The 14,079-nt window shown below is 42.8% G+C and overlaps 2 protein-coding genes across 2 annotated transcripts in view; one reads left to right on the forward strand and one right to left on the reverse strand.

The window, feature by feature from the left end:
- Positions 1 to 9,832, reverse strand: part of septin8a (septin 8a) — a gene marked incomplete at its 3' end in the record, with an annotated part of 34,065 nt that extends 24,233 nt beyond the window's left edge. The window contains exons 1-2 of the mRNA XM_079237607.1: positions 9,712 to 9,832; positions 126 to 240 (exon numbers count right to left, since the gene is read on the reverse strand). Of these exons, the coding sequence (XP_079093733.1) occupies positions 126 to 240; positions 9,712 to 9,741 (145 nt within the window). The 5' untranslated portion in view covers positions 9,742 to 9,832. The remainder of the gene's footprint in view (positions 1 to 125; positions 241 to 9,711) is intronic.
- Positions 9,833 to 11,286: 1,454 nt separating this feature from the next.
- On the forward strand, positions 11,287 to 12,732 carry sowahaa (sosondowah ankyrin repeat domain family member Aa; the record flags this gene model as incomplete). The annotated part of the gene is made up of 1 exon (XM_079237819.1): positions 11,287 to 12,732. The coding sequence occupies exon 1, from the start codon at positions 11,302 to 11,304 to the stop codon at positions 12,730 to 12,732; it is 1,431 nt and encodes a 476-aa protein (XP_079093945.1). The 5' UTR covers positions 11,287 to 11,301.
- Between the last annotated feature and the right edge of the window lie 1,347 nt (positions 12,733 to 14,079).

A 14,079-nucleotide genomic window follows, 5' to 3' on the forward strand; every position in this document is an offset into this window, starting at 1 on the left:
TAGGAAGTAGAGAGAGGGAGAGTTAAATTACTCATTCTTCATCGCGTCTGTAGTGTGTAGTTATACATACTGTTTGGATGAAAACTGACTAGAGAAATGTTTACACGCAGCTGTCTAGTACTCACCTACACAGAGAATGTTGAAACAAAATCCCTGTGTGACCGATTTACTGACCAGTTGATCAGGGAGGCTGTCAAATCCAACATGCCCTCCCAAATTTAGGTTACGCTTCTCTTCATTCTGAGTGACACAAACAGAAACAAAACATTGAAATGCTGGTTGCATAAGCTGAAGCAATCACATTCCTATGTTAATGACAGTGCATTCTGCATATGTAAAACGCACCGCCTAACATTAAGAGAGATAAGCAGGGCCTGGAAGGATGAGCTTCATGAATAATTTCATAAGCATGAGTAACGAGAAAAGATGCACTTTTTAGCAACCGGAGAAATTAACTCGTTAAGACATTTAATACGGAGTGTGGGAAGTCGCTTCGAGCTGCAGTGTGGAAGTTTAGCAGGTCTTTGGAATAATTACAACATAAACATTTCCAAGCTACTCTTTTCCATTACTTCAGCACTGATGATCCACAAAGTACAAGTGAAATGTGAATACATGATATAAAACCATCCATCTTAATTTAGCCCCTATATTCCCAGTACATTTACATTGAGTGCAACAAAGCTGCACCTCTCACACAACACCTACAAATGATCTTTAATCACCCCTGCAACAGGAAATATTGCAGAAACCATGCACATCCACTCTATAATCAATCTGCAATTAGAAGAGGGCATCCTGGAACTTAAAGTACAAAGACTACTGATAGACAACCAACCAAAAAGGCAGACAGACAAAACTACTGGGTTGTAAGAGTTTTCACCTTTGAGCTTCCTTATCTAACCCCTCAGAAGGATAGACAGTCAGTGTCAAAATAAAGCGAGTTAGAGCTTGAGAGGAACAGACAGCACCTTGAGATGAATGGGGCCACCGAGCTCGCCCGGCTCAGCCATGAAGGACTGCATACTTGAAGGCTGATGTCACCGAACACAGGCAGCTCGAGAGCGGAGCTCAGCTGAACGCAACCCGACTATACTGAACCGAGAGGTGGAGGCCGGCTCTGCATGAGTTACAAACCTGACTGAACTGCACAATAAAGAACGATCACTGCGTGTGTGCGTAATAGAAGATGAAGAAGAAGAAGAAGAAGAAGAAGAAGAAGAAGAAGAAGAAGAAGAAGAAGAAGAAGAAGAAGAGGGAAATGGGGCTTAATGTGTCAGGAAACACCACTGGAGTAATCTGACGTTAGCTGAGCTCGGCAATACTGAGCACACCGAGTTCATTACATTAACATCCGTGTTCAATGACGAAAAATAAAATCGATATAAGCTGTAAATAGAGTGATGCAGGAACAAGTCCTAAAGCGCGGAAATGAGTTGGAATTGTTGCACTTCCAGTTCCCTCGTCTAGTCAAGACAAGCTTAAGATATTTTAACGTTTTGTTCCATTCTATAAAGCAGTTCAGTAAATACCCCTCTCTTAAATTTGGTAGCTTGTACGTGTCTTAAAGAAGGCAGTGTTTCCAACCTCGTTGTGTAAACGTGCTGTAGTTTGTTTGTACCCTGACGTGAGCTTTTTACTTCTGCCGATTGCATCCACACTTCAAAAAGCCTAAAAGTGGTGTTTGTGAAGATTATCTTGCCAAACAAAACCTGTAAGTATCATGAACTTGTGTTTGCCACAGGGAGGAAGAGGCCTTTTTTTATTTTTATTTTTTATAATTACTGTAAACTCGGAGCTCGTCAACCAACATTCATGCTTCCCAGCGTGTGAGATATTCGGACAGATTGCTGGCGGGGGAGGGTGTGATCTCTGGTATCGGGCCTGGAAGGAAACCGGTGCAATGACTTGCTGGATGCCTGAGTCGTGTTTAAAATAGAGAGAGGTCCGCAATTTATATTAGCCTTTATTTATCCAAGGAAAGATAAATAAAGGCCTGCATGCTCTTGTTCCCATGAACACCCGGTTTCGTTTCCAGTTTTGTGTGGACGCTGCCTACCCGCTTACAGTTGGTGATTAGGAGTCTTGCTAAAGGGCACCTTGAAAACGTTTTTGTGAAAGAGGGGAATTTTTTTTATTTACACCACAATTTGAGGAATTTACACTCCGAGTCACACAGGCTTACTTCTGGAAACTACGTGTGCCTATTCAATACATGTCTGGTACTTCAGAGAAGCATTGGCCAAAGTAAAGAAGCAAATCACACTTTTTTGACCTGTCTCCAAACTTCTCTAACCACATTGTTGAAATTCTAAGAAAAATAACAAAGATCCTGACTCATGAGATAATTCTAGGTTGACCTCCTGCACCGCACCAGACTGAGCTGTCGCATAATCTTTGTGTTTAAATCATAAGAGGCAGATGGGTCTGTGACTGACAAAAAAGAGCATGCAGACCTGACCAACAGTGTTATCTTCGTGGACACAAACTCCCCAAATTGTGACTTAACTGACTCAGTGTGAGCGTGTCAGTAGTGAAGTAAAAGCAGCAGGGCAACAAAAACTTGGCAAACACAGAAACATTTATTATATTTTGCTGTCTGATAATATTTCTGTGTCCAAAGTAGAAGTAGGCTACTCATTATGCTGAAATAGCTTCTTTCAATATATGTATTAAATATAGTGGTAGAGCCCTAAAAATGTAGAGCCAAAAAAATGTTTCCTTGTTTTCTGCTTGTACAAAAATGTACAGTATGTCTGTAGTTTGAAATAATAATTTGGATTTAATTAATAGAAAGTACTTGACACAAGTAAAACCCAATAATCTGGCTTTATTAGCCGGTTTCTTCACTTGCTGAAATAAAACAAGATTTGTAGAAGCAGAAGAAGGGGAAGAAGAAGTGGATCATGTGATCATATTTTCTGTATGAAAAATCCTAATCTGCAAAATATCCAGACAATTGCGTCAACAACAATTTTTGCAAGATTTGCCTTTTGAAATGCCTAGAGCATAAATATACAGTAGTAGGAGAATGAAACACTGACCAGACTTAGGTTGCATGCAAGTCTATGTTTTCATGCAGATATAGTACGTGATTATTGTCATGTGAAAACATCTCCATGTTTGGTCATTTTCTTGTTTGTACTTTGACTGAATGATTACATAGTTCACTATATATATATAAAAAAATTTCCATTTCCATTTTATGAAGCTAGACCAATCGGATTACATGAACCCTGCATCACAGAGCTAAAAATAAACCTGATTGCCTTAGTTCCTGAAACATTTACATTTAATGACGACAACAGCATCACACCCATTAGCTATAGATATATAACCGGCAGCTATTAGGGAAACTCTGAGGCATCCGTGACCACCCGTCGGAGCTACGTGAGAGAGGAGGAGCGCAGCATTGTAAAGTATGACAGGAATGAAAAGCCTCTGGTGAACTGTCTCAGTGAGGAAGCAACAGTCCGCTCTCAGGCCACCCTATCACTGAGCTAACAGGAAGTGGCCTCACAGAGGGGGCCCCAGGTGGCTCAAAGTGAAATGAGGCACAAACCATAAAAGCCAGCTCACAATGCTGTGTGCTCGTAGCGGGCGGATAGCTGGGAACTGCTTTTTCCTTCTCAACAGTAGGCCTTTTTCACAGTCACGGCACTGTGCTTGCTGGCTCACTGTCACAGCTTACTGGGACACTCCAACAGAACAGAGCCAATCGTTAACGTTATCAGTAACACCTGTGCTTTTCCTACAAGGCAAGTCAAAACGTCTGCTGTAAAAAAAGCCCCTCAATGTCAAATAAAGAGCTGGAAATATATGTTCGCACTGCAAAAGGCAGGTGCTCCTTTATGCCTTAAAGTGTTCAAGCACATATCCAGTAATACGTAGCAAAAGCTATGAACTTATATGAATCCAACAAATAAAGCATGGTCACAGTATGTCTTTCTACGCAAAGTGTAAATACTCCTACGCTCGTTTAACGACTATTACAGTGTTAGCTGTCACTGTAGACCGTTCAGTAAATGGCTATATTTAATGATTATTTTCATTGTAGCATTATCTTTCCATGAAGTTGCTGATTAAATGATTGTTAAGTCTATAAAATTACTGTGGGAAAAAAAAATTCACACATGTTATGCTTAATGAGTGACTTTAATACAATGAATATGTCAAGGTCTGACACTGGGCCTGGGCCTCCACCACCACCACGCCTCAGATCAAATCAAGACAACTGTGCCCCCTCCCCAAACCCAGGAAGTATACTGTTGCCATGTGTTCAGTGAGTTACACCGAAGGCTTCAACATGAGCCCTTTTTTTTAAGCCTATATATTAGATTTTGAAAAATTGGCAACATCAGCTATTGGCAATTCCTGTTTGAAATTGACCAAAGGATACAACTCTCTCAGGATTACTTTGATACTAATTGAAAACGTGAGGATTCTCAGTTTTGGAGTTATAAGCAGCTTCTTTTTTTTTCGTGATTTCTAGGCAGATTTATGGACATTTCTTTGCATTGAACATTGGAGAAAGTGGTATCTTCGGGAAGTGTCAGTGAGAAATATAGGCATGTATGTTTGCATGTTCAGATTTGACTGAGTTAGGACTTAACTGCCTTCATGAGCTGTCCGTCACGGCCAACTGCTGACCATGTTCATAAAGCAGACAAATCAATGGACCAAACCGGAAAAAAAACTAACTCCCAGCATTCACCTGTCCCTTTCGCCTCATGAAGTATCTTTGCCTCACGTCTCCCATCTTGACCTCTGATCAAAACTATTTGTTTTAGTCTTTAAACTGCAACAAAGAAGAAGCATTTCTAAACATTCCACAAACGTGTGAATACTGCCTGGCAGTGTGCAAGGCACAAGGCCTCATCTGTGACCTCAACATACGTTCAGTAAATATGACGCAGATCCAACCTGACGTGAACTGAAGGCAAAACCGAGATGTTTTCACTCCAGCGAAACATTTTCGGCAAACAGTCCTAATATGACCTGAAATTCTCGTATCAGTCATTCCGACCTGCTGTCTCTCTATCCCCTCTTCAGCTTCCTTCTTGCCTTCTGGCCTCCTTTCCCACCTGACTTATGTGTTCTCAGCTTGTGTCTGCCTCAGTGAGCCTCCACCTGACAGACTGAGACACACACTGCTGCAGCTGATGTTTGTGAGAGTGAGTGAGTGAGCAAGTGAATGAGTGTGTGTGCACACAGTGAGGGAAGGCCTTTGAAAAGGCTTCAAATATTTACAATAACTTGAGGTGCACTTTGTGTAGAACTAGTTTCCCTTCCATGTCTTGTTTCCACTTTCAATTTTCAATAAAGAGGACAGTTCAACTGCGAGAGATTATTCCATATTTTCAGGCATTTTCCACTTCCTGTATCTATATTTTATGTTCATTATCTTAAAAGACATATATACACTGAGGCAGGATCCTAAAGAATTTAGAATAGAAATGTAAGCATGCACATTTGCTTTTTAAGAGCGACTGAATGGGACAGAGCTTTTTCTGTCACTACTATACAACGTCAACCTGCCAGAGAAATTCAGACTTGCAAAAATCTTCTTTTATGTTGCTCTTGAAAACTAACGTTATTGTAAGGCTTTCTTATAATTGTATGTATTCAATATATGTGCATTTTTTATATTATATTTTGTCTTTTGGTTGTTGGATCTAATGTGTTATTGTATTTCCTTATGCCTGCTCTTTCTAATTAGTGCTTCCTGTCCAATGACGGTCATGTCGATTTATGAAAGGGCCTTATAACCTTTTAATTATAATAATATTCTGAGTGGACTGAATTGCAGCACAAAGGATTATGTCATCAAGCCAGAAACCTCTGGATCAGATGTTTTTTGCAATACTGACAGCTAGGGTTGGGTACCGAGAACCGGTGCGCGCACACAAAGATCGCTGGAGACACGAGCACGAGCTTTTGAACGTCCGTCCTCGGCTTGATGGAACAAATCTCTCCAGTTGATATTAATGATGACGTGTAGTCCAGTAAAGCAGCAGTTTTAGGATCCAACAGTGTCTGAGTTCTGTTGCACACGGTCCCATCAGGCCACCTGATGCTTGTGTCTGTTCTTTTTTTAAATATATATTTTTCATAGTTTGAAGTTAAAAGGTTTGAAGCTGTAGTTTGAAGTGTGTTTTGTATGTACTTATTTATTTATTTATTTATTTATTTATATCTATAGTATACTTTAAACAGTTAATAATATTGTTCAATTTGAAGAAAAAAAATTGCCTTGGCAATAAAAAAGGATCGGTTCAGGCGCCGGTATCATTTTAAAAGTATCGGTTTAGCACCGGTATCAGAAAAAAAAAAAACGATACCCATCCCCTACTGACAGCACCAGGTACCACACCTATAGATTGTGTGTGCTGCAATAATTCTTCTCCTGCCGCTACTTGTGCGAGCAAGAGGTGGTGTAATAATGGTAAAAATGTTGATGGTTGAGATTTGCATGATGTGTGGGCCGCCAGGTATATCCTTTCAAATACCTAATCTCTCTCAATCTCTAGTCTCACAGTCATGCACAACAGTTGTATGGCCCCATTACTGCTGAGCCTCGTCACTCCTCTATGCCCAACAGGAAAGACAAAAAAAATAAGAGCCAGACGGGAGACAGGAACCATTTTACGAGACCAATGCACGGCTCAAATCATCTTTACATGGATTTTCAGTTTTCTTATTTGCCACAAGCCAAAAAATATTTATGTTTCTTTTTGGATTAGAGGTAAAACTGGATCTGGTTAGCTTTTTATATCCCATGAATGTAAAAGCGTTCACACATGCTAAGTATTCAAGAGCTAGACCAGTTATGCATGTTACTGAATGTTGTTGAACAATGGATACTGACTCAAATCAGACATACACAGCTCAGGGTTAGACTTATTATTTTGTGCCATTTTTGGATGCATTAAATCCTTCTTTTTTTGTTTTGTGATGATGATTAATCAGAGAAAAATCAAGAGAGATGTATTGTATTGTGCACACATAGATGTTGTTTTGACTTGAGAAAACCATAAGCAAATGCCTTTTTCTTATTTTCCTTTTTTTGTGTCGTCTTCGCCCTTCTTAGAGCCATCTGTGCCAGGTCAGGAATCACATGCAAGCTGCATGGTTCAGAATCCAGAGTTGAAAAAAATTGGACTCTCTAAGCAGCCTTTTTACAACTGATAAAAGAAAAACACCCAAATCCCTTGTGAAGCAAATAAACTTTAGAATTAGAGCACTCTGAGCTGGAGAGCCTTTCGACAACACACATGACTGCTGGTGATGGATTCGCAGGGTGCTGCAAGTATCAAAATTGCGAGTCTATGAAACAATCTCGAACTTCCAGGCGATTCTGTCAACAACTGTTCAATGTGGACTACGTTTCATGATAATGAACTTTCCTTCCCTTCTTCAAACAAATGCTATTTCAACATCCCAACAAACAGCACTGCCTCAAAAATCTTCATTCAGCTTTTGCTAATAATGTTTTGGGAAGCTATTTTAATCTTGGAGCGTCACAAGTTGGGCTCCGGATAGGTCTTTGAGAAATGTTGATCTATTCTAAAGATGAATATTGACTCATCACCACAGAGGCTGCAGCTCGGCTGTCATGATCCATCTACAACATCGGATTTGACAGGCTTGCCTCGAGGCAGTTCTGGCCTGTATGTTCTATATACAGCGAACATCAGGGCAATCTGTCGTGAGCAACATGCAGCTGGGACAACATGGAAAAGGCACTGGCTACGCTTTGAAGGAAGGAGTTGTAAGTCCTCGAATGAGTTTTAAAATAGTACAGAGAATAAAGCACAAATGTGATTGTGTATTTGCAAGTTAATATCCATCACTTTCTGCACAAGCAGTCAACGCTGCCGCTATAAAGTGACTCGCCCCTCATTCCCACATCCCTTGTCTCTTTGCCTTTAAGCACTTTGTGAAGCTAATTTCATTTTATGCATGCGGGCCTCACGGGAGGGACCGTACTCGTCAGGGTCAGTAAGCACTGTACACGCTGAATATGTTGTCGGGCATTTCATTACATAACCATTTAAAATGAACACCACACTTTTATATATGCTACACACTCTGATGGATGCAATCAATGAGTGAGAACAATGGATGGGTAGTTGGCTCCATTGATCGCCTCAAATGGCTCTGTCCTACAAAATTAACCCGATGCCCGTTGGATGAGATTGATGTGGGCCAACGATGCGACCGACCACACATCCCTATCAATAGCTGCATATAATTAACACTATGCCCTTTGCGAGGACACCACCAGGCCAGCCTGTCAAGTTTGTTCAATATGGTCTCACTTAGTTCTGAAAGTGAGACAGGAAGTCGGACAGACGGTCAGGCAACTGTGCTGCTGCGAACAATGTTGTTCCACTGGCCTGTTTCCCTGCATTCTCAGCATTTTTTCGGATAAATCAATTCTCTGATTTTGTATTCCAAAAGAGCCATTTTAGAAGTCACAAGTAGACAATATTTTCTGCAACCCCCACCCCCTCTACTACTACCTGATTGAAAAAAGAAATACCAAGTGTACAATAACCTATATGTATCTTCTTTGTGGGTCCTTTTCCTTAATAGTAGACGGGTGTTGCACCAAGAAGTGACGGGAGTGGCCCAGAGTGTCTTCCTAATCTCTTTGTCCCTGCAACTCAGCGCTGCTTATTGTCCAATTCACTACCGCAGAGATCTCTGCAAGCATCTGCCAAAAAGTTAATCGGCGCCTTTATAAATCCCCTCCTTTGTAGTTGCCTCATCACTATAATATTGGTTTTCCCAAATGCTTTTTTTGGAGTGCAGACTGTGAGAATATTCCTGACATTTCTTGCTTTTATGTTATTGACATTGACAGCCTGTATTGCATGATCACCAAACTGTAAAGGGTCACACCTGAACGACAGCAGGGCTCGTCACTATGAAAGCAATGCAGGATGCATTCTCCCTCCCACTCATTCTACCCTTCTCTCTTCCTATGTGCCCAACCTAATAGTGCACATTATTTAGCATAAAAACTGACGTCAAGAAAGTGGAAGTTCAATTTTGCACCCCCTGAACAGGAAGATAAAAAAAGAAACCAACGGTCAACACATTTCGGACCGAGGCTCATCACACTGTAGCTGCTGCTGCCTAACTTACATGTAACTAGTAGGATAGCACGTAATACACCTTACAGGGGCTCAGGCGTGTCTGTGGTGCACAGCAATAACTTTACAGCAAACGGTGTAAAACTTGACAGTATTTGTATCTGCTAGCTAGCCACTTTACTTGTACTTGTATACACGCTTCCTAAAGGCTTTCTCTTCACGGTCACCTCTCATAATGTCAACAGCAAACAGTCTAATGGTGGCATGTGCTACACCCCATATATGCAGCACCGCATGCATTTACGAAAAATAGATACGTAACAAGTCACGACATTCAAGTGGTCAACAAATAAGCAGCGTCACCTTCATTTTTTTTTGTCGTACATGAAAGAAACCAACCGTCACCATCGCAGAAATCCGTTTCACCACCATCTCGGCTGAACCCACATTACAGGCTTCAACAGATCGAGGGGAGGCTTAGCTTCACAGCAGCTCACACCAACACTTTTACTCATCACAACCGAGTGATTCCCGGATGCACTGGTTTTTGGGGTTCCAACGGGAAAGGAGGAAGAAAGAAAATAAAATAGAAACACTGGCTTTTACTTACCGAAAACACGTCAACGTCCGTGGCAGCCATGGTTGCGGAATGTATGGCGTTGCTGTGCTGGGCAGACTAAGCAGAGGCGAAAGGGAGCAGCCCTCGTCTCTCGGTACAAGCCTACTGAACCACTGAGCCGAGCTGACAGAGGGGAGGAAGAGAGGGACACGAGCACACGACGGAGACGAGCTGGTAACTGGCAGGGAGGCTGCGAGCTACTGGCGACAAGAGGACTCACCGCTACGTCGCCCCTGTTTTCGCTCAATCAGGCTATTTTGTTTTGTTTTTCTTGGTTTGCGACATTCGCCGGGAGTCGACAGCTGTGCAAAAATACTCACGTTGGCTATCTTAAATAAGTAGGGCGGGACGGCGGGCAAATAAATCGGTAAACAGCGCTAATAGTGTTTTTTAATTGTACTCCTATTCTGCGCATGCGTATAAATTCGGATGTTATACATTTACTTCATATTTGCCACGTTTTTGATTTAGATTCTGCTTTTATTAATGCTAATAACATATTATTATCGTTCATAATATTGTAATATTTGTTATATTTTAATTCGGAGCCGTTCAAAGTCGCTTAGAGGCGTTTTCGGGCGGTGTAACGCTCAACGTTTATTCGGACGTTAAAGTAGGAAGTGAACTATCTTGACGTTCAGGTTATATCTTTGAACGTGACAGATATGTTCCAATATGGCCACTACTCGGGAACTCCCATTCAGTCTTGGAATGTCATGTTAAACACATTACAAGCCAGGACAGGAGAAATAAGCACCGCAGGACGACAGAGTGGGAGCACAAATATGTGTGTTGGCATTCGGGATAATAAAACACCCAATCATCACTTCAGTGTATCCAACTATCTGTGCGTGCGTGCGCGCGCGCGTGTGCGTGTGTCGTTTTCAAGATGGGACATTCATATTTTACCTCGATTGCTCGAGTGTGATACCCAGCCAGCAAGCCATCTGACATTGTGTCTATTAACTGCTTGAATAAAACCACACACGACGTTTTAGGATTTATTGTACTGTACTATGCATTTTTACTGGATTTTGAGAGGGAATTCAATTAAAACCTGCAGTAATGATTGGCCTAACACGTGTTTTGATCATTTGAAAATATAGCCCTTAATGTGAGCCATAGTTACTTGATAATATGCAAATGTTATAAATATTGTATATGTTTAATGCTTATAGCCTTTAAATGGGAATGAGACTGTAATAGTTTATATGTGGTCTTATGGAGTAGGTTAAAACATACTTCTTAAAAAAAAGAAATCTATTTATTAAAAGAAAAAAACACAAGCAGACATCCTATATGGGCTACACCACAAGTATTTAGTTTTATTGTAACAAATAATAAACAAGGCATAATTCGTCTTGAACTCTCACTTTTGCTTGTAGGAAAACAATATGCATATATTATTCAAATCTTGTTCACGTCTCGCGCTCTGCCCCGGAAAGGACTCCTCCAGGTGGGGAGGAGAGAGTGAGCGGCCAGGTGAGACAGCCTGTACTCTCACCGGGACAACGGCGGCAGCAAAACAGCGCGGCTCTCGGAGTTATAGATGTTATATAACTTTAAGTCTATATTGCAATAATGGTTTTGACGCAAGAATGCGTCCTGTCCCTGCTGATCGCGGAGGGGGGGAAAGTGAAGAAATCCGACTTGGTGGGCAAATTCAAAGGCTCGATAGACTGCGACAATCCCGCGGAGAAAGAACAGAACAAGGAGCTTTTTAAGACGTTTGTCAACAAAGTTGCCGTCGTCAAAGAAATCGACGGTGTCCGGTACGTGGTCGTCAGGAAAATATATCAGCATTTGCTGGACGGCGCCCAGACTGCGGAGAGCCGCGTGGACGAGCCCGACAATAAGGAGATCCCGCTGACAGGTGAGCAGCGGAGTGAGGAGACCGGAGGCTCCGGTGATGCAGGCGGGGAGAGATCAGCTGTGTCTGAGCCTGATCCAGAGCAGGCAGGTGAAAGTGGAGAAAACCCCACAGATGTACTTACTCCTATCGAGATGGCGTTGCAAAAGAGCAAATATAAGGCTGTTAAAGTGAAAAGGATGCTGAGTTTTGAGATCCAAAGGCAGGAGGCGCACACAGGCGATAACGGTGCAAGGAGGGGTGGGTTAAATGAGCCCACCATGGCAAAGAGCAAACCGTATGCCTTACCTCTGAGGGTGCCACCCAGCGCCACCCTGGTGGAGATCCGCAAACTGAAAGTGGACCCGGATGACCCCCCTGGAAGCCCCAAACTGGACTCCTTCGGGAGCAAGAGACGACCCCCTTCAGTGGAGACCAGCGCCACTGGCTCTCCCCAGCTGAGGAGGTCAATGAAGAGCAACAAGGAGCCGGAGGAGCCCAGAGAGACAAGGGCCCCCTCCTTGGTTCCCCTGGAGCAGTCAGAGCACGAGTGGCTGGTCAAGTGCGCCGCTGGCCTCTGGGGCCAAGTGTACGGCCTGCTACTGAGAGACAACCAGCTGGCAGAGAAGAGGGACTTCATGTCGGGGTTCACCGCTCTGCACTGGGCAGCCAAATGTGGAAACAGTGAAATGCTCGTGAAGATTTTCGACCTATCCAGGCAAGGAGGGGTCGGCGTTGACGTCAATGCGAAAACCCACGGCGGGTACACTCCTTTGCACATTGCGGCCCTGCATGACCAAGAGTACATCATGGCCATGCTGGTGAGGGAGCTCGGGGCCGATCCGAGGGTCAGGGACAACTGCGGGAAGAGGGCCTACCACTATCTACACAAGGGCATTTCTGAGACGGTGAGGGAAATGCTGGGCGAACCCAAAGCCCAGGAGCCTCAGGACCGGGCCCAGCCTGACAAAGAGGAGCTGGACTTGTTCCCGGATCTCCCCAGGGGCCTGCATTCAATAAGCCGCCTCTTCCAGCCCCACATGATGGGCCACAAGAAGAAGCACAAGCAGAGGCCTGCGTTTTACTCCCTGGGCGATGAACCCAGCGAGGACCGAGAAGACAGTAGCTTCAGACAGAGAGTCACATCAGATGCTTTTATGTGAACTCAGGAGGACTTTCTTGTCTCATATCCATGAGGAATGTGCACCAACCATCACCAGAGGGTTGACTGACATTCCTCTGATTTAAAGGCCTTCTTCAACAGCAACAACACACTAAATCAATGTCTTATTTCTTGTTCTATGCTAAATTTGTTGACATTTGTCATGACATACAATTCTCATCGGCAAGGTTGAGTGAGACAGTTTTCTTTTGTGATGTCACCTGTATGAGTTGCAGAGTAAAATATAACATGAGTCAGAGAATATTCCAGTGGGCCATGTGAGTCGACTTATTGCTCACTGTCTGCTTGTTTGCAGTTTCCCTTCAGGAGAGGCACGCTCAGAAATAAAATCTGAGTTTAACAATATAACAGACATACTGTTTCTTTTATGTGTAATCACTGATTGTCACGAATTCCATGACGCATGACTTGATATGAAAACGTATGTTCTCTCTTTCTCTATTTGTGATTAAAAATTAAACGATACTAACGGGACATTGATCTGTGACGAAGACCTTCTGTTTCTGGAGTAGCAGGAGAAAGAAATCAAGACTGGACTTATGTGTTTATATATATCTGAGCAATTGAGATGAACTTGAGTAATGAAGTGGTAGTCCTTCACGATTCCCAGAGGCAAAGACGCACAACAAAAAATGAAGGATGTGCTGACTTATGGGTGATTCACACCTCTGGAAGCAACATAAATAATTATTCAATACAAATCTGTGCCTCTGAGGAGGATTTCCAGGACACGTCTCTTTTGTCACAGATTCACTATCAAACACGGTGAAGCCTTTAGGAAAAAGCAAACATCCCAATTAAATTCCCAGAAAGAAAGCAAACATTGGATTTCTCTGAATCAGAGCGCATTTAATTCGAAAAGGCAAAGGGTGTGTCACTCATAAAGCGGTGTGCAGGTGCTCCATAAATCCTTTTCAGGCCCCTTTGCGTGCCAAAACCTGTGGCTCGAATCCATCCATGGCTTGTTGAGGCAGCTGTGATTCAGTCACACGAGCAGCTGACTAGGAATGAGCATATGTTTGCATGTGGGTGCGTTAATGCGGCCTCGTTTCCTGTATGTCAGTGGTCCTGGTCCTGGTTGACAATGTTGTTTAGTTGCAGCTTTTTTGGTGTGTGTGTGTGGGGGGGGAAGGAGGGGAGGATAAAAGAGTCATGGGTCAAGAAGAAGCTGTTTTTAATAATATGCATTTTGTGGTCAGCCTCATTCTCAGGCTGTTCGTTGTGTCCCTGCCTCAAGTTGTCTGCCTCTGTTTTCTTTTGCGTCTCATGATGTCACTTCAGCCAGCAGCTTACATTGTCTTCACGTCAGGACGATGTTTCATCTCAA

Source organism: Taurulus bubalis, assembly GCF_910589615.1.
Source record: "Taurulus bubalis genome assembly, chromosome: 2".
Taxonomy (NCBI): domain Eukaryota; kingdom Metazoa; phylum Chordata; class Actinopteri; order Perciformes; family Cottidae; genus Taurulus; species Taurulus bubalis.